Source organism: Pelophylax lessonae (genome assembly GCF_965119305.1).
Source record: "Pelophylax lessonae genome assembly, chromosome: 1".
Lineage (NCBI taxonomy): Eukaryota > Metazoa > Chordata > Amphibia > Anura > Ranidae > Pelophylax > Pelophylax lessonae.
This window is the reverse complement of record NC_138768.1, coordinates 819724679-819746294: the sequence shown is the minus strand read 5'-3', so window position 1 is coordinate 819746294 and position 21616 is coordinate 819724679. Positions and strand designations below refer to the sequence as shown.

General features: G+C 44.7%; 1 protein-coding gene across 1 annotated transcript in view; it reads left to right on the top strand.

Moving 5' to 3' along the window:
* Positions 1 to 9164, top strand: part of POLR1A (RNA polymerase I subunit A) — a 257236-nt gene extending 248072 nt beyond the window's left edge. The window contains exon 34 of the mRNA XM_082267319.1: positions 8609 to 9164. Within this exon, the coding sequence (XP_082123445.1) occupies positions 8609 to 8709 (101 nt within the window). The 3' untranslated portion in view covers positions 8710 to 9164. The remainder of the gene's footprint in view (positions 1 to 8608) is intronic.
* The last annotated feature ends 12452 nt before the right edge of the window (positions 9165 to 21616 follow it).

The following is a 21616-nucleotide window of genomic DNA, read 5'->3' as shown; positions in this document are numbered from 1 at the left end:
CACGACACTATCCACGTATACCAAAATAGGATTTTAACTGCAGTGCTGAAATCAGAAAATCACCACAGCTGCTATCAGCAAAGGTATCCATATATGCTGAGCGCAAACGCTGTTTGTGTCAGAATATATAAAATCAATGCGTGGTAGCCGACGAGGGACCTGCAAGAGAAACAGGTCACAAAAGAATGAAAAAACAAACAAAGGACATTGAAAAAAAGTATAGTAGGAAGGAGTAGAAGGACATATAAAATGACTGACAACAACAGTTTTTGGATTTTCATCATTAACCGCCCAAACAACCACCCACTGAATTTAATGATGGGTATACACGGCGCTATCCACGTATACCAAAATAGGATTTTAACTGCAGTGCTGAAATCAGAAAATCACCACAGCTGCTATCAGCAAAGGTATCCATATATGCTGAGCGCAAACGCTGTTTGTGTCAGAATATATAAAATCAATGCGTGGTAGCCGACGAGGGACCTGCAAGAGAAACAGGTCACAAAAGAATGAAAAAACAAACAAAGGACATTGAAAAAAAGTATAGTAGGAAGGAGTAGAAGGACATATAAAATTACTGACACCACAACAGTTTTTGGATCCTTTTATTTTTCTTTCTAACTGTTCCTTTACTTCTTGATTTGGGAGGGACTGCGATCATCTGCGATCTTCTCTTCCAGCTTGGGTCTCTCAAAATGTCGATGGACATCCAACATCCTTCGAGACCCTGTGTTTATGTGCCCTACACTGTGTCGTGCTGTACCCTACGCTAATAATCCACTAGTGTATGGTAGCGCTCGAAACATTCCCCGATGCAGAGACCAGGTTGGTCAGGACATTTGGGACAATAATAACGGGTGTCACGCCTAAATCCGCGCTTGCTACAGACACGACATCTTCTTTGGGGCCATCTTTGGGTAGGGGTACTCGGGAGGACATGTGAAAAATGCCTCTCATGCAGCCGGCTCACTGCATCTGGAAGGGGAAGTTGGGCAGGCATGCCTCCTGGGTACAGGTAGGCAAGGATGATCTCTTCCTGGAATTCCCGGAAAGATCCAGTTCGTCCTGACGCCCTGTATAGGACAAAGGCGTTCAGCATAGCCAATTGGTATAGGTAAACAGACACTTTTTTGTACCAGCGTCTGGCTTTACGGGCAACTAAATACGGCGCCAAAAGCTGGTCGTTAAGGTCCACCCCTCCCATGTTAAGGTTATATTCGTGGACACAGAGGGGTTTCTCCACAACGCCAGTTGCCATAGGAATTTGGATCGTCGTGTCTGGGTGAAGGGAGGACAGAACATAAACATCCCGTGTATCCTTCCACTTCACCGCAAGTAATTTGTCCGTTTTCAAGCAGGCTCTCGCCCCCCGACTAAGACGGGAATCTACAAGCCGTTGGGGGAAGCCCCGGCGATTAGGTTGCACGGTGCCACATGCGCCAATTTGTAAATCAAGAAGGTGACTAAATAGTGGCACGCTTGTATAAAAGTTGTCCACGTACAAATGGTACCCCTTTCCGGATAAGGGTGACACCAAGTCCCAAACGATCTTACCGCTGCTCCCTATGTAGTCTGGGCAGTTGGGGGGCTCCACACAGCTATCTTTTCCCTCATAGACCCGGAAACTAACTGTATAGCCTGTGGCCCTGTCACACAATTTATACAGTTTGACCCCGTACTTGGCATGCTTGCTGGGGAGGTACTGTTTCATAGCAAGGCGGCCAGTAAATTTAATCAGGGACTCGTCAACGCAGACAACTTGTTCGGGGGTAAACAAGGCTGCAAACCGCTGATTGAAGTGGTCTATGAGGGGCCGAATTATGTGGAGCCGATCGTATGCAGGGTCTCCCCGAGGACGACAGAGTTCATTGTCGCTGAAATGCATAAATCTCAGAATTTGCTCGTATCTCGTCCTGGACATAGAGGCAGAGTACATGCGCATATGGTGAACTGGGCTAGTGGACCAATATAGCCGCAATTCACTCTGTTTAGTTATGCCCATGTGGAGGGAAAGGCCCAGAAAGATCTTAAATTCGGAAACCGTTATAGGTTTCCAGCCGAATTGTCTGGCAAGGTGTGAATTTGGGTTGGCGGCGATGAACTGTTGTGCATATAAATTTGATTGATCCACAATAGATCTGTAAAGATCTTCCGTGAAGAACAGCTCAAAAAAGTTCAGGGGCGTAAAACCAGCTGTCTCCACGTGGATTCCAGGTTGGGCGGTGAATGGGGGAAGTACTGGCGCTGTAGTATCAGTGGGTTGCCAATTAGGAAATGCCAGCGCATCAGGGAGGGCACTATGGGCTCTACGGGCCTGTCTTCGAATACGCGGTGGCTGCGGGCCACTACTTGTGCTAGCCACCGCACCAGCTTCAACTGCACTTAGGGGACTCGCCACGTCACCAGGTCTTACTGCAGTGCTGGTTGTACTAGGTCCAGGTTGTACTAGGCCGCTGGCGCTTGCCAGGTCGCCAGAAGGATGAGCGGCACTAGTACCCACACTCTGCTCCATACGAGCACCCTGCGATTCCTGCATCACAACAACTTCAGAATGGGGTCGGGTACGCCTGGGTCTAACAGGGACCCATCTGTCGTCGGAGCTATCTGTCAGGGAGCCGCTGCCGTCATCAGGTTCATATACTGACACTAATTCGGTCATTGTAGCTTCCCCTTCGCTATCAGATGACTCGGTCAGCATATAACTGAGAAGCTCTTCATCCCTGTACGAACGTTTGGTCATTTTGGCAACTAAATTTACTCGTACAGTGATGCGACTCACAGGTAATAAAAGCACCTGGTTGTCGAAGATTATTTCAAGCGCTACAAAAAAAACTGCTAATGCTAGCAGGGATCAGGCCTGACTCTGCTAACACAGCGGTTTTGTGTCTTGTGTTTTTTTGCAAGTGACAGTAATCTATTGATTACTACACTTGCCTGGGTGAAAGGGTTAAACGCAGGTGCTGGCCGGAATCAGTACTGATCGTGCAAACACCGCGTTTTGGGAACCCTAAACTATGGGGGCGCTAGTATAGTTCTGATCAGATCAGATATTGATCTGTTCAAACACTATACTAGAAATGGAAGTGTAGGTGCGTGCGTGCGTGCGTGCGTGTGTGGCAATCAAGGGGTTACTTCTAAACTATGCGCTGGGGATCTGGGGGGGGTGGCGGGGACCCTAAACCTCCTTTGGGAAAGAAACTAGCTAGCTAGCGCAACCTCAAGTCACAATGACACCAATACAAAATACAGTAAAAACAGTATATTATGTGTGTATTAGTGCTAATGTGACAGAGGGTGTAGGGGTTAACGGGATGTGATCAGGGGGGGATCAGGGGTTTAAATCTTTATTGGAAGGGACTGGCGGGTATCCTAAGGATAAAAGGAACGGTGGCAAGCGCTAAACCTGGTCACAAGTCACACTTATACGGGTATATAGAAAATGCTATATACTGTATACAGTGTGCGTTGTGGCAGGGGGTGTAGGGGTGATCAGGAGGGGATCAGGGGATTAAATCTTTATTGGGCGGGTGGGGGGGACCCTAAACCTGCTTGGGACACAAACTTAGTCGCCTGCGCTAATTCTGATCACAATGACACTAATACAAAAATACAAAAACACAGTATATTACGTTTGTATTAGTGCTGATGTGACAGAGGGTGTAGGGGTTAACTAGCGGTGATCAGGGGGGGATCAGGTGGGATCAGGGGCTTAAATCTTTATTAGGGGGGGGGTGGCGGGTAATTCAAGTGGAAAAAGGGGGGTCCCAAGCGCTAGACCTGACCACAAATCACACTTATACGGGTATATAGCAAAATGCTATATACTGTATACGGTGTGTGTTATGGCAGGGGGTGTAGGGGTGATCAGGGGGGGGTCAGGGGCTTAAATCTTTATTGGGCGGGTGGCGGGGACCCTAAACCTTCTTGGGACAGAAACTTAGTCGCCTGCGCTAATTCTGATCACAATGACACTAATACAAAAATACAATAACACCGTATATTGCGTTTGTATTAGTGCTGATGTGACAGAGGGTGTAGGGGTTAACGGCGGTGATCAGGGGGGGTTCAGGGGGGATCAGTGGGTTAAATCTTTATTAGGGGGGGTGGGGGGTAATTTGAGTGGAAAAGGGGGGGTCGCAAGGGCTATACCTGTTCACAAATCACACTTATACAGGTATATAGGTATATGCTATATGCTGTATATAGTGTGTGTTGTGTCAGGTGCTGTAGGGGTTAATTGGGGGGGCGATCGGGGGTGAAATGTGCCTATCTAACTGTGTGTGGGTGTGCTTGGTGCAGTACTCACAGTAAGATGTGCTCTCCTCTCACGCTGGATCCAAAAAGACCGTTGTGGGGGGAGGGCACATCTCCTCTAAGCCTGTGTTTACATTTCACAGGCTTAGAGGATGATCTGATTGGGCAGGACCGATCAACAGGTCCAGACCAAAAATGATTGGCCTGGACCTGATGACTGATCGGTTCTGAACCCAATCGAGTCATCATCGGCGGCGGGGACGCGCGGGAGCGCGCACAGGGCCGGCCAATTGTGCTGACGTAGGCCTACGTCAGTTTGCCTGGCCGGGGCTGAGTGCCGACGTAGATCGTCGTGGGCCGGTCGTAAAGTGGTTAACCACTTGCCGACCGCCGCACGACTATCTACGTCGGCGGTCAGCCCCTCACAGGCAAACTAACGTAGGGCTACGTTGCTTGCTTGTGAGGGTCTAGGGAGCGAGCGCGCGCCCCCCGGGGCGCGCTCCCGCTCCCGCGTGGTCACGGACCCCCCCGCGCGTGTGACCAGCGGACCCGATGTCCGCCGGTCACTCGGCGATCGGCGGGGGAGAGGGAGAATGTCAGGCAGCTTGTGTAAACAAACTGCCTGTCATTCTCCTCGCTGCAAAGACACTGATAAAACGGATCTGGTATGTAGATCCGTTGATCAGTGTCCTTACAGCTAGAGCCACAGCCAATCACAGTAGAAACCACGCCCCTAGGGACACACACAGCCCCTCCCTTCCAAATAAAGTTAACCCCTTCACTACCAGTGTATTTTTACAGTAACAGTGCATATGTATAGCACTGATTACTGTAGAAATGTCACTGGTAACCCCAAAAGTGTCAAAAATGTCAGTCAAGGGTCCGATCTGTCCGCCGCAATGTCGCAGTACCGCAAAAAAAATCGCAGATCACCGCCATTACGCGTTAAAAAAAAAAACAACAAAAATGACAAAAATCTTTCCCTTTGTTAGTAAACGCGATAACTTTTGCGCAAACCAATCAAAATACGCTTTTTGCGATTTTTTTTACCAAACATAGGTAGCATAAAATAAATTGGCCGAAAATTTTTAAAAATTTTGATTTTTACATTTTTTTTGGGGGGAATTTCATATAAAAAAATGTGAAAAATATTGCTATTTTTGCAAAATTGACGCTCTTTTTTTGTTTATAGCGCGTGATCAAAAAATCGCACAGGTGATCAAATACCACCAAAAGAAAGCTCTGTTTGTGGGAAAAAAAGGACGTCAAATTCGTTTAGGTACAGCGTCGCACGACCGCGCAATTGTGCGTTAAATTCACGCAGTGCCGAATCGCAAAATACCCCCTGGTCGGAATGGGGGTAAAATCTTCCGGGGCTTAAGTGGTTAAGCAGTTTCGGCTCCACATGATACCGAAGTTCATGGCAAGATCACAGGTTCCTCTGGCAGATGCCGCAGGCGTCCAAGGGCCACGGTAAGGCTAGTATCATCCTCGGCTCAGGCTTGTTCCACAGTGCGAGGAATCAAGAGCGGGGATTTTCCAATCATCCTGGTGGCCATAAACGTCCTTTGGGGGCTTCCTTTCAGAGAAGACCAGTTGTCCCAAGGGCTAATCTACCATCATGCTTTACAGTTGCTGGTTTTAATGGCTTAGCTATTGAAAGCCAGGTACTGAGGGATATAGGTTTGTCTGGATTAGTGATCCCTTCTATGGTGAAGGCGAGGAAGTCCTCTTCCTGCAAGATATATCATCGTACGTGGAAAACGTACATTTCTTGCTGTGAGTCGATTGGCGCCCACCCTCGATCCTTTTCTGTGGCTCGGATCTTAACCTTTCTTCAACGGGGCATTGATCAGAAGTTGGCCTTGAGTACCATCAGGGGCCAGGGGTCTGCCTTGGCAATCTTCTTTCAGCGACCCCTAGCCACGAACTCTTTAGTTCAAACCTTCATTCATGTGGCTCCACCTGTACGGTCTCTTTTGCCGCCATGGGATTTAAATTTTGCGCTTTCGGTTCTCCAGAAACCTCCATTTGAGAATATTCAGGAGATTACCTTGTCTACATTATTCCAGAAGGTGACATTCTTGATGGCTATTACCTCGGTCCACAGGGTATTGGAATTAGCGGCATTTTCATGTCACAGTCCCTATTTGGTGTTCTGTAAGGATAAAGTGGTTCTTCATCCCTGTCCATCATTCCTGCCCAAAGTTGTCTTGACTTCCATTTGAATGAGGACATTGTGTTGCCTTCCTTGTGTCCCAAGCTGACTCATCCCAAGGAATTTGCTTTGCATACCTTGGATGTGGTTTGTGCGATTTGTGTGTAACTGGCAGCTACTGAGTCCTTTTGGAGGTCAGGCTTTTTGTGGTTACGGACCGACCAAGAAAAGGGCTGGCCACTTCTTCGGCTACCATCTCCAGATGGGTCAGACAGACGGTGTCTCAGGCCTATTCCATTAGAGGTCAGGTTCCATCTTTACCTGTTACGGCACATTCAACTCGGGCGCTGAGTGCTTCTTCTGGCTTCTGTCATCAGGCATCAATATTGCAAGTTTGGAAGGCAGTCACTTGGTCGTCGGTGCATTCCTTCACAAAATTCTATAAGGTAGATACTTTGGCATCTGCGGATGCTTATTTTGTCTGCAAAGTTTTGCAGGCTGCTGTTTAAAAAGGGGCCGTTCCCTCTTGAGGAGTGTTTTTCTTTAAACTTTTAATTTTATAGATGGGGCTTCTGTGTCCTGGTTAAGGGCACCTATGTTTAGCCTTGCATTATTTTCCCAAGGCTAAACATAAGTTTAGCCAGAGAAAGAGGGAAAGCGAGAGAGAGAGAGAGAGAGAGAGAACACATTTATCAGACCCCCATATATTTACTCCCTGGTGGAGACCAGATATAGTGAATTCAGGGTTCTGGGTTTAGTAACACTTTAACTGTGTGCCTAATGTGTGCTGCTTTTTATAACTGATCTGGCTGTTTTCTCTCCCTGCTATTCAGGGAGAAGAAACAGCCAGATTGCTTGTATGTGTACAGAGCTTTGCATGTATATAAACACAACTCTGTGCTGTGATTGGCTACAACCAGTTGGCAGGTCTCAGTCACAAATAATTTCCGGGGACCTGCTGACAGAATCCTGCTGTAGGCGGGGACAGCGTGGATTAGCAGGGGGTGCACGCATGCGCTCCTCTAACCCAAAACAGGCTGGATGATGTATATGTATGTGATCCAGCCTGCCTGTGCTGCCTGTCTGCAGTAAATGTGCTGTAGGCAGGTAGGAACTTTAAAGTCAGGTCCCCCCCCCCCCCCATCAAACAAAAGGGCGCACAGAATGCATGCTATTAGGCAGAAAAGCCTTTTTTTTTCCTGATCCCCTCTGATTTAGTTTCACTTTGTAAACCACATTAAGACTGCCCGCCGCAGATTTACTGGGGCAGGCAGCCTCTCCTGCGTGAACTGACGTAGCCCTACGTCGGTTGCGCGCGTTGTTCTTGGGGGGGGGGGTTAGCATGCTCCCGCCCCCACTAGGCAGTGAGGATGCCGATGCACAGGACCGCTGGCCACCCACGATCGCTTCCCGCTGAGAGAGGATGGTCAGTTGTAAACCCTAGGTTTACCCCTTCCCTGCCGGTGTCATTAGTACAGTAACAGTGCATATTTTTAGCACTGATTACTGTAGTAATGTCATAGCACTGATTACTGTAGTAATGTCACTGGTCCCCCCCCAAAAATGACAGTTAGGGGTCCGATCTGTCTGTCGCAGTCCCGCTAAAAATCGCAGCTCGCCGCCATTACAAGTAAAAAATGAATAAAAATGACCCAAATCTTTCCCCTAGTTTGTAGACGCGATAACTTTTGCGCAAACCAATAAAATGAGCTTATTACGTTTTTTGTTTTGTTTTTTACCAAAAATATGTAGCAGAATGCAAATTGGCCTAAAGAGATGAAACATTTTGATTTTAATTTTTTTTTTGGTGGGGGGGGGGGGGGATGTTTAAAATAGCAGAACGTAAAAAATGTTTTTTTTTTTGTTTTGTTTTGTTTTTTAGAAATGTCGCTATTTTTTTGTTTATAGAGCAAAAAATAAAAGTCGCACAGGTGATCAAATACCACCAAAAGAAAGCTCTATTTGTGGGATAAAAAGGACATACATTTTTATTAGAGTACAGTGTCGCACGACCGTGCAATTTTCCGTTAAAATAACGCAGTGCCAAATTGCAAAAAATGGCCTGGTCATTAAGGGGGCAAATCCTTCCGGTCCAGAAAAGGTTAATGGGGCCTGAGTTTCTTTGAAATCTGAGTGCACTGTTACAGCACAAGTTAATGGAAATCTAACTCGTACATATTTTTTTTCTAACAGGTGCTAAGGATGATCTCCGGTCCCCATCCGCATGTCTCGTAGTGGGAAAAGTGGTGAAAGGCGGAACTGGATTGTTTGACCTTAAACAGCCAATGAAGTGAAGCCACAGGCTCCTTGCCAGCGGAGTAACAGACGGTGCCTTATACAGCCTGCCAGGAAGCAAGCAGCTGTTCTTTCTCAATAGACTGATTACAGACTCTCTTGGCTGCTGGAGACTTGGGGGCAGCCTCTGGAGTCAGCGGGATCTGGCTTTTCCTCGCTTCTGTGTTTATGACAGACCCCAAGGTCACCACTTACACCTTGGAGACTTAGCCATGAGAAATAATGTTTGGCAGAGAATTACATTCTCTGATCCAACGTCTTGTAAATGTTTACACATAGAAAACGTGCTTTATAATAAAGTCTGCTCTGTTGGACTGTGCTGCTGTGTGCTTCGTATCTGGAGACTTGCTTGTTAATTTAAATGAAACCAGTCCCATTTGGGACTTCTTCCATGATGGGCCGCACAGTGCCCGTGGCTAGTCTTTTTGCCTGGCAGCACTAGGATCAGTTTGAATTCCAAACGCACTACCTGCCTAGAGTTTGCATGTTCTCCCTGTGACTGCGTGGGCTTTTTCCAGGTACTCCGGTTTCCTCCCACACTCCAAAGACATGCTGGTAGGTTAATTGGCTCTTGTCTAAATTGGCCCTATTATGTGTATGTATGAATGTGAGTTAAAGGGTAACTCCACTTTCGTCAGGGAAAAAAAATAGCAAATAAACAATATAGCGTATACAATTGCGACACAAATCATATTGCAATTGAATGTTATTAATAATTACCTTTCCTTTTCAATCTGCAGCCGCTGTAGTTTTCTGAAAATGCAATGCAATATGGCTACCTTGAGCTGTTCTGTACACAGAATGTATACTGACCACACCCCAGAAACAATTTCCTGCTTGTGCGATTGGCTCACTGATTTTCCCAGAAGTCTGCCTAAGATACAAGTCAGATTTCTGCCATCCCCTGCAACAAAAATGTCATTTTTGGTGAGATGCTTCCAATAGAAACACGTCTAAAGGGACACAGACCCAGTAGCTTTCCTCATTAGAGCCCTGCAGCTGCCACAGCTGATAATTATGAAACCAATCCCATTAGATCTACTCAGCACAGAGGAATAAACAGTGATTTCTTCTGAATAAGAAAAGGTAGGAATCTGCAACAAAGTTTGTTAAAATCCCTGTAATGTACAGAGAACTCCCAGAGGGGAATGTTTTTTTTTTTTGCTTAACAAGAGTGGAGTTACGCTTTAAGCCCCGAACACACGGGCTGAATGCCGAGCGACATTCGGCCCACATGGATGGCAGCCAGTCCGACAGAATCCCGTCTTCTGTTGGATGTGCATGCTGGAAAATCAGCAGCCAACCGACCCCCAATCAGCGCACTCACCCAATGGCTGACAGCGCTGATCAGAGTGTTCTGGTCTGCCAGAACACAACAGCTCAGCTGGGAGATTGCTGTACTAGCATCGGATCGTTGGTACAGTGGCTCCAACAGGAGCTGACAATTTTATTTATTTTTTTTGTTTAACCCACTGGGTTGAACAGAAAAAAACTCAGTGTATACCAGGCTTTAGGGACCTTAGATTGTAAGCTCGTTGAGGGCAGGGACTGATGTGCATGTACAATATAAATGTAAAGCACTGCGTAAATTGTTGGCTCTATATAAATACCTGTAATAAATAAATAAATGGGAATAATCACCCTTAAAATATTATTATACAAGCCTATTTCTTGATCTTTTTGTGGAGGTCCCATTCATAATGGAGTGTGGATATTGCTAGACACCACCACCATGATTCTGCATTTTAGCCGCAGAAAGTGGCTGCAAGGCATTAGGGTCCCTGGTTCGAATCCCAGTCAGGACACTACCTGCCTGGAGTTTGTATGTTTTCCTTTAGCTTAAGTGGGCTTCCTCTGGGTACTTCAGCTTGCTCCCACACACCAAAGACCTGTTGGTAGGTTAACCGCTTGCTGACTGCCCTATAGCAGTTTTACTGCTACAGGGCGGCTGCGCTGCACAGGATCACAAATATATGGGATCCTGCACTTCCGGGTATCGGGCGCGCCACCGGCGGTTAGCTTCTGCTGTGATTTTACACAGTTGGAGCTGATCAGCGGGTCCCACGGACCCGATGTCTGCCGGCACCCGCTGATAGTTCTTTACACAGACAGAACGGCTATCTACCTATGTAAACAAGGCAGATTGCCATTCTGTCAGTGCACCTCCCCCACTACACAGAAACACCAACTAAGCACACAGATAGGTCCCTATATAAGACTGGGTTTAGCGCTGCTACTCCTAAATTATTAAATACTAAATGTGCAATTTGCTACTATTGCGTGCTTCTCAGGTAAACATAAACCCTAAATAAGTTCATAAATTGTATACATAATACTGTGCGAAAACCATCAATCCTCTGCAAAAAATAAAGATGTGCAAACACCGCAAGAAAGTGCTAGTGATTGTAAACAAATTCAAATGTGTCCAAATGTCTTATTAATGTATTATAAATTGTCCTTCAAAGACACATGCACCATACTTTTAATATGCTCCCGTGGGTATGCTGATCCTTGTGGTGCCTTCAGTAATCTGTGAATTAGTGCTCCCAAGGCAATTACAGTCCAAGCATGCAGTGAGCCTCGGGTTCTTCCACGATCCCCGTACACTCACCATATGGCATTCTCCTCGCAACAGGGGCTACTCGCCTTTACTTGGAGTGTCTGCCTTAGTCTCCCTTCCAAGATCTTTCTCTGTACTACCCTTCGTGTCTTCTGTACACTCATTCCCTCTCAATGGAACATAAAATGACAGCCCCCATAGTGTAAAATCGCAATAAAATTTATTAGGCAAATATAGTCACTTACATCAATGGATAAACCAACGATTGTGTATTCAACCAGAAAGTCTAGGACGTTGTGCGCTCCACAGGACCCGAACCGTAAGCATCGCAATGATGCTAAGCCCCGCCATACACGTTTCGTCACTCTGACATCATCTGAAGCAGGGCCATCTTGCTGCACTTCCAGATATTTATACTAATCAGTATCCCGGCAACCCGTAGGCGTGTATTAAGCAGCCATCTTCCTACCCCGCATGGTATGCCAATTGTGTGTGCCGGTATCTTAGCAACAATTATGTGCTTGGTTACATATATTCCCATCTTTTACAATAATCATGCCGCACTGATGGGTACATATCCACAAAAACGGGGGGGGAGGGGGTGGGGTAGTTGGCCATGCATCCCAAAATAAAAATACACTCTAAATATTTACCGGGTTGCTGCGGTGCCTGTCAGCATACCGTTCCATATTACCTATGAACCATGACAATATACATCCAGATCATGTATGCCTCCCTTACAACCCTGCTCACGAAGGGAGTAAATGGGTAAACATATCTCTACCTTGATTATACTATTACTAATTAAATGGGAACTATGTTAAAATTAGGCCAATTAAATAAAATAAAAATAATTGGACATCTAAATCTGGGGTGTGCAGGAATTTGTGTAGTGAAAGCAAATTACTGGTCCTGTACCAATTAAACTAACTTTCACTACACAAATTGAGAGGGAATGAGCGTACAGAGGACACGAGGGGTAGTACAGAGAAAGATCTCAGAAGGAAGACTAAGGCAGACACTCCAAGTAAAGGCGAGAAGCCCATTTTGCAAGGGGATGGCCATCTGGTGAGTTTACATCTGACGGGGATTCCTGGAGAACCCCGAGGCTCACTGCATGCTTGGACTGTAATTGCCTTGGAAGCACTAATTCACAGATTACTAAAGGCATCACAAGGATCAGCATACTCATGGGAGCATATTTAAAGGACGGTGCATGTGTCTTTGAAGGACAATTTATAATACTGTTCACATAAAGACATTTGGACACATTTGAATTTATGAAAATAAATAGGGGGGCCAGTGGGACTTTGAGTGAGGTGAAACATTAGCTGTCAATAAACAAAAAGAACAACTGGTGCCAAATAATGATTTATTGGTCAATGGCTACATGACGGAAAAATCAAGCAGCAATTGTAATAATCAAAACATGTCGGTCAATAAATTGATTTGGGAAAAACAACACGAATGGATGCCATGGAGAGAAACAATACACATGCACGTGTATTGCATATAACATCAATGAGGAATATATACTATATAATACTGTATTAAGAACCCATGTACATACAAGATACACGTTGCATGAATGCTCTAAATCCGAGGACAAAAGAGCAAGCAATCCACATAAACAAACATTTGAAATTTTCCATATACATTCCATGAATCCATGTCGTGATCTGTCATTTTGTAGCTCTACGCGTTTCGTGGAATTTACATCCACTCTTCAGGAGCTTTATAAAATACCTAAAAGTAAAAATGAATTGGCACAGATATAATAATAATAAAAATAAGTATACCGGAAAATTCAACTTGAGAACAGCCAAAATCTTAAAAGTTTGAATACTTACAAAAACACGATAGTATCAATTAATCAACCAGAGAATCTCCAAGGATATTCTGGGATTTAGAAGGATATAAAGGAAAAAACATTTCTCATTGCTGGATGCACCAGAATGGATATACGTCTGATCCGGGGCTGAGGCGGGTGCACGCCACAAAGGGTCCAAGGTGGAACAGGGGGGAGGAACCAGATGGACCCCATAAAGAAAATAGGGTTTGCCAATAATCTCACACATAAGTGTCCCAATGATCTGTTCAAAAACAACATTGTTTAGTGAAAATAACGTATAAAAAATATATATACTGTAAAGGGACTAGGTCCAAATTGAGATATTGGGTGTGAGAAGATTCAAGAAAAAAAGAATGAATACCATAGGATCCCAAAAGAAACACCAGAGTGCCGTGTAAGCCATAAGGCAAATAAGTGAAGAGAGAGAAAAAAAGCAATAAAGAACCTGCTTTCAGGATTGGAAGAGAAAGTGTGCGGGGGAAAAAAGAAAAACCAAGGTGAGTTGAAAAAGAAATAAATGTACAGATGATGGTGACTTACAAAGAGGATATCAAAAAGATGATGAATAAAACCAAGGTGCAGGCAGCGCATATAGAAATAGGATCCTAAGGATCCATCGGGTTTATATCTCCCCAGACCTGGGCGAGTCCCCGCCAACGCCGTGCGGACGCCAAAGGAAGGGGCGGGGTGGGACGGACCCGTCTTCCGGTGGGTGCCGGACTCCGCCCACCACACTGACCCCTCCCAGCAGTCAGAGTGGAAGAAAAATCCAAATCCACTGATCGGCAATGTCGGACAGTGGATTGGCTAAGGGCATGACGCCGATGCTCAGCATGGCAATCTCCGCCCACTACTCATGCAGAGAAGGGGGGCGGGGTAGCAGGCCGAGCATCGCAACCCTGGAATCAGAGAACCATCTGGGCAGGAAACAAAAAGAGGGCAATGTTATTAAAAATAAATATATATCTATAAAAAATATATAGCATTTTAGATTGGCCATTGACAAGACGATACCGGCACACAAAAACAGATGCAGGCAGATCAAAAAGGGGCACGTGGGTGTCTTCCACCCAATTTAGGTAATTTAAGAAATTAGATCTTTTTATAGATATATATTTATTTTTAATAACATTGCCCTCTTTTTGTTGCTGAGCATCGGCGTCATGCCCTTAGCCAATCCACTGTCCGACATTGCCGATCAGTGGATTTGGATTTTTCTTCCACTCTGACTGCTGGGAGGGGTCAGTGTGGTGGGCGGAGTCCGGCACCCACCGGAAGACGGGTCCGTCCCACCCCGCCATTTCCTTTGGCGTCCGCATGGCGTTGGCGGGGACTCGCCCAGGTCTGGGGAGATATAAACCCGATGGATCCTTAGGATCCTATTTCTATATGCGCTGCCTGCACCTTGGTTTTATTCATCATCTTTTTGATATCCTCTTTGTAAGTCACCATCATCTGTACATTTATTTCTTTTTCAACTCACCTTGGTTTTTCTTTTTTCCCCCGCACACTTTCTCTTCCAATCCTGAAAGCAGGTTCTTTATTGCTTTTTTTCTCTCTCTTCACTTATTTGCCTTATGGCTTACACGGCACTCTGGTGTTTCTTTTGGGATCCTATGGTATTCATTCTTTTCTTCTTGAATCTTCTCACACCCAATATCTCAATTTGGACCTAGTCCCTTTACAGTATATATATTTTTTATACGTTATTTTCACTAAACAATGTTGTTTTTGAACAGATCATTGGGACACTTATGTGTGAGATTATTGGCAAACCCTATTTTCTTTATGGGGTCCATCTGGTTCCTCCCCCCTGTTCCACCTTGGACCCTTTGTGGCGTGCACCCGCCTCAGCCCCGGATCAGACGTATATCCATTCTGGTGCATCCAGCAATGAGAAATGTTTTTTTCTTTTATATCCTTCTAAATCCCAGAATATCCTTGGAGATTCTCTGGTTGATTAATTGATACTATCGTGTTTTTGTAAGTATTCAAACTTTTCAGATTTTGGCTGTTCTCAAGTTGAATTTTCCGGTATACTTATTTTTATTATTATTATTATATCTGTGCCAATTAATTTTTACTTTTAGGTATTTTATAAAGCTCCTGAAGAGTGGATGTAAAACCCACGAAACGCGTAGAGCTACAAAATGACAGATCACGACATGGATTCATGGAATGTATATGGAAAATTTCAAATGTTTGTTTATGTGGATTGCTTGCTCTTTTGTCCTCTGATTCAGAGCATTCATGCAACGTGTATCTTGTATGTACATGGGTTCTTAATACAGTATTATATAGTATATATTCCTCATTGATGTTCTATGCAATACACGTGTATTGTTTCTCTCCATGGCATCCATTCGTGTTGTTTTTCCCAAATCAATTTATTGACCGACATGTTTTGATTATTACAATTGCTGCTTGATTTTTCCGTCATGTAGCCATTGACCAATAAATCATTATTTGGCACCCGTTGTTCTTTTTGTTTATTGACAGCTAATGTTTCACTTCACTCAAAGTCCCACTGGCCCCCCTATTTATTTTCACAATTTCAGGGATGGAGGTTTTAGCTGTGGTGCCGCAGATCTAATTTCTTAAATTACATTTGAATTTATGTTTACAATGTTAACATACTTACTGGTTCATAGCGCTGAATACTTTTCTTTTACATCTAAGCACACAGTTATCACTTTGATGGCCCCTGATGTTAACCCCTTCCCAGCCAGTGTCATTAGTACAGTAACAGTGCATATTTTTTAGCACTGATCACTGTATTAGTGTCACTGGTCCCCAAAAAGTGTCAAGTGTCACAATGTCCGCCGCAATATCGCAGTCCCGCTATAAGTTGCTGATTGTCACCATTACGAGTAAAAAATAAATAAAAGTTCCATAAATGTATGCCATAGTTTGTAGACTCTACAACTTTTGCGCAAACCAATCATTATACACTTAGTGGGATTTATTTTACCAACAATATGAAGCAGAATACATATTGACCTAAAGTGATGAAGACATTAGATTTTTTTACTTTATTTTTTATTGGATATGTTTTATAACAAAGTAAAAGTTGTATATATTTTTTTTATTTTATTTTTTTTTTTTCAAAATTGTCGGTCGTTTGTTTATAGCGCAAAAAAAAAAAATGCAGAGGTGATTGTTATCAGCTTTTGTTTCTTCGCGCTGAAAGCGTGGGAGAGGAGAAGAGAGGCTTGTGTTAAGTCTTGTACACGGGTGTAGCCAGGACTGGCATGTGAGAAGACGCTTCTTCCAGCTCCTCAACTACCAGTATTTAGGCTCACCTGAGTCCCAGCTAAGTCGTGACAGGCCTCGGAGCCAACATGAGCCTGTTACAGCACTATGGGCACACATAAGAACAAAACAGACACACCACAGCCAGACAGCCAAAATGGTGCTGTGGCAGCCTTTCCACAACGTGCGCTGTGGGTCGAGGACAAGAGCAGAGATGCAGTGAGTAAACTTCCTAAGCCTGTTAAGAATCCCCCTATGGATCAAACTAGGGACATGAGATTCTATGCCCACAAACTGCTGAAGACTCTGGAGAGGGTGGATTTGGAGGGGCCGGCTCACTCTCAGGGATCACTGGATATAAAGCAGAAGGTAGAGAAGAACGCTCTGATACCAGCCCAGATCCAGGATAGCTCAGCTGCTCAGAGACACTGAAGAACCGGAGGATTCCTCTGACCAGCCTACATTAGCTGAGATCCTCAGAGCAGTGTATAAATGTACAGCCTCGGATATGCTAAAGGATCAGTTTGGGGGACTAAAAGAGGCAGTATCCCTAATCAGACAGAACCTGAAGAATGTCAGGGAGAGCACCATGGCTGTGGAGAGCAGGGTCATCGACCTGGAGGACCAGCTCCCCCCCTTTGTGAGAGATGCACAGTTCACTGCAAAATTAGCTAAAGCCAATGACCTCCGTGCTGAAGATATTGAAAACTGCCTACGGCGCAACAATATTCGTGTTGTGGGGCTACCAGAAAGGGTGGAGGGCAAGGATCCACTGGCCTTTGTGGAGCAGTGTCTTATGGACGTATTTAGTAAAGAGGCATTCACCTCCCTCTACGCAGTTGAGAGGGCCCACAGGATTCCTCCCAGACCCCTGCAACCAGGCTGTCCTCCCCACACTATGCTAGCATATCTACTAAATTACCGAGATAAAGCCTCGTACACACGATGATCAGATTATCGGACAATATTTCTTAAAAAAGAATAGCGCGCAAATGCAAAAGAAATTACTACCAAATCTGAAGACAATCCATAAATAAAAATGGGTATTTGGTCCCACCATATGGCCATATCGTGCTCAAGCCCACTACTGCGTCAAAGTACCCCATTATCAGTGGGTCCTACACTATCCATGAAAAAGAGATGAATCCAGCCTTTCTAACCCTTGGAGATAATACTCCTTGCTGGGAAAGATGTGCAAATGCACTACAGGGGACTCCTCCTATATCCACTTGATGGTGGACACTGATTGAGTACAGGTGTGTGTGGGGGGGTGGGGAGGGTTGCTCAACCTCGATAGTCTGGTCAGACCGAATACATAATAAACAGGCAAAAAATTTGGGGGAGCATACCCATGTATTTCTAAAGCTGCTGCAGCTATGAACCGAAAGACATGTATATTAAAAAAGAATAGCGCGCAAATGCAAAAGAAATTACTACCAAATCTGAAGACAATCAATAAATAAAAATGGGGATTTGGTCCCACCATATGGCCATATCGTGCTCAAGCCCACTACTGCGTCAAAGTACCCCATTATCAGTGGGTCCTACACTATCCATGAAAAAGAGATGAATCCAGCCTTTCTAACCCTTGGAGATAATACTCCTTGCTGGGAAAGATGTGCAAATGCACTACAGGGGACTCCTCCTATATCCACTTGATGGTGGACACTGATTGAGTACAGGTGTGTGTGGGGGGGTGGGGAGGGTTGCTCAACCTCGATAGTCTGGTCAGACCGAATACATAATAAACAGGCAAAAAATTTGGGGGAGCATACCCATGTATTTCTAAAGCTGCTGCAGCTATGAACCGAAAGACATGTATATTAAAAAAGAATAGCGCGCAAATGCAAAAGAAATTACTACCAAATCTGAAGACAATCCATAAATAAACATGGGGATTTGGTCCCACCATATGGCCATATCGTGCTCAAGCCCACTACTGCGTCAAAGTACCCCATTATCAGTGGGTCCTACACTATCCATGAAAAAGAGATGAATCCAGCCTTTCTAACCCTTGGAGATAATACTCCTTGCTGGGAAAGATGTGCAAATGCACTACAGGGGACTCCTCCTATATCCACTTGATGGTGGACACTGATTGAGTACAGGTGTGTGTGGGGGGTGGGGAAGGTTGCTCAACCTCGATAGTCTGGTCAGACCGAATACATAATAAACGGGCAAAAAATTTGGGGGAGCATACCCATGTATTTCTAAAGCTGCTGCAGCTATGAACCGAAAGACATGTATATTAAAAAAGAATAGCGCGCAAATGCAAAAGAAATTACTACCAAATCTGAAGACAATCCTCAACTACCAGTATTTAGGCTCACCTGAGTCCCAGCTAAGTCGTGACAGGCCTCGGAGCCAACATGAGCCTGTTACAGCACTATGGGCACACATAAGAACAAAACAGACACACCACAGCCAGACAGCCAAAATGGCGCTGTGGCAGCCTTTCCACAACGTGCGCTGTGGGTCGAGGACAAGAGCAGAGATGCAGTGAGTAAACTTCCTAAGCCTGTTAAGAATCCCCCTATGGATCAAACTAGGGACATGAGATTCTATGCCCACAAACTGCTGAAGACTCTGGAGAGGGTGGATTTGGAGGGGCCGGCTCACTCTCAGGGATCACTGGATATAAAGCAGAAGGTAGAGAAGAACGCTCTGATACCAGCCCAGATCCAGGATAGCTCAGCTGCTCAGAGACACTGAAGAACCGGAGGATTCCTCTGACCAGCCTACATTAGCTGAGATCCTCAGAGCAGTGTATAAATGTACAGCCTCGGATATGCTAAAGGATCAGTTTGGGGGACTAAAAGAGGCAGTATCCCTAATCAGACAGAACCTGAAGAATGTCAGGGAGAGCACCATGGCTGTGGAGAGCAGGGTCATCGACCTGGAGGACCAGCTCCCCCCCTTTGTGAGAGATGCACAGTTCACTGCAAAATTAGCTAAAGCCAATGACCTCCGTGCTGAAGATATTGAAAACTGCCTACGGCGCAACAATATTCGTGTTGTGGGGCTACCAGAAAGGGTGGAGGGCAAGGATCCACTGGCCTTTGTGGAGCAGTGTCTTATGGACGTATTTAGTAAAGAGGCATTCACCTCCCTCTACGCAGTTGAGAGGGCCCACAGGATTCCTCCCAGACCCCTGCAACCAGGCTGTCCTCCCCACACTATGCTAGCATATCTACTAAATTACCGAGATAAAGCCTCGTACACACGATGATCAGATTATCGGACAATATTTCGTCCGTTTTTGTTGCATGCTAGTCTCATATCAAAAGTGAAGAAGTTACTTTCATTCAAAAATTCTCGTACGACAGAATTCAACTTCAGAAGTGATGTCATGTGTTGAATAATTTTGTGTGTATTCTTTTGTTTCCAAGCATGCGTAGTCTTACTTTTTTTTTTTCGGACGAAAATTGTACTAAATGAAAATCAGACGTTGTGTCCACGTATGATAAACATTTTATAGCCTGCACATCTAGTTTTTGTCGTCCGAAAATCCGTAATTAGCTGTCAAAAGCACCATACTAACGATCCGAAAATCAGCAGATCGTTCATCGGACGAAATTTTATTTCAGATTTTCTTATCGTGTGTACAGCCCTTTAACCGGTTCCCGACCGCCCGGCGCCTATTTACTGCGGCAGTGCGGCCCTCCTGCGCGAACCGACGTAGGCCTACATCAGTCGCGCACCTGCAGCTAGGGGGCGCACTCCCGCCCCCACTCGGCAGCGGGGACTCCTATGCACGGAGCAGGCGGCTCCGATTGCCGCCTGACACCCGCGATCGTTCCCCGCTCAGAGAGAAAAACGGTCAGCTGTTGTAAACACAGCTGGCAGTTCTCTCTGGAATGATCACAGAGAGCCTGTGATCCTTCTATATAGGAACACAGGTCTCTATGGCCATTTCACAAGCCATGCCCCCCACATTTAGAATCACTCCCCTAGGCTCACATTTAACCCCTTGATCACCCACAGTGTTAACCCCTTCCCTGCCAGTGTCATTATTACAGTAACAGTGCATATTATTAGCACTGATTACTGTAGTAATATCACTGGTCTCCCCCAAAAGTGTCAAATGTCTGGTTCGATCTGTCCGCCGCAATGTCGCAGTCCCGCTAAAAAAACGTAGATCGCCACCATTGCTAGTAAAAAAAAAAAAAACAATAAAAATGACACATCTTTCCCGTAGTTAGTAGATGCAATAACTTTTGTGCAAACCAATCAAAATATGCTTATTGCGATTTTTTTTTTTTTTACCAAAAATATGTAGCAGAAAAAAAATTGGCCTAAAATGTTAAAAAATTCGATTTTTAACATTTTTTTTTTTTTTTGAGAATGTCATATAGAAGAAAGTGAAAAATATTGTTTTTTTCCAGAATTGTCTCTTTTTATAGCGCAAAAAATAAAAATCGCACAGGTGATCAAATACCACCAAAAGAAAGCTCTATTTGTAGGAAAAAAAGGACATCAATTTTATTTGGGTACTCTGTCACACGACCGCGCATTTGTCTGTTAAAGTAACGCAGTGCCAAATCGCAAAATATGGCCTGGTTATTAATGGGGAAAATCTTCAGGTCCAGAAGTGGTTAAAGGGACATCTACACATGTGCATTACCAACAGTACCCATTTGTGCTTCCAAACAGTGTCACCTATCAGTGCAGCCTTATCAGTACCCATCAGTGAAGGAGAGAAATTGGCTGTTTTTTTGTTTTGGGGAAGGGGGGGGGGGGTTCAAAATTTTCGTTTTTTTTTTTTTTTTTTATGTTTAGCAAAAAATAAAAAAACCCCAGGAGAATAATACCTGCAAAAGAGGGCTCTGTTTGTGTGAAAAAAAATTATAAAAATTTAGTTTGGGTATAGTGTTGCATGATTGCACGATTGTCATTCAAAGTGTGACAGCACTAAAGGCTGAAAGTTGGCTTGGACAGGAAGGGGGTGAAAGTGCCCGGTAGGCAAGTGATTAATCCGGTACTTTATTAAATATATTTAGGTGCACACAATACTTTAGGATTATACACTTGTCATTGGTAACATGGTAATAGACGTGTGATACATACTCAACATCTACAAAGCAATATTTCCTTTTAGTCAAACACTCAACTTAACACTTACATTTACACAAATTGTCACGTTACTATCGTCCTCATGTGCAAGGACAGATATTTTCAGCAATCTTGGAACAAAGCCACAAATCTAAAAATAGAGTTTCCAAAAGCCATCTCTTTCCCCAGC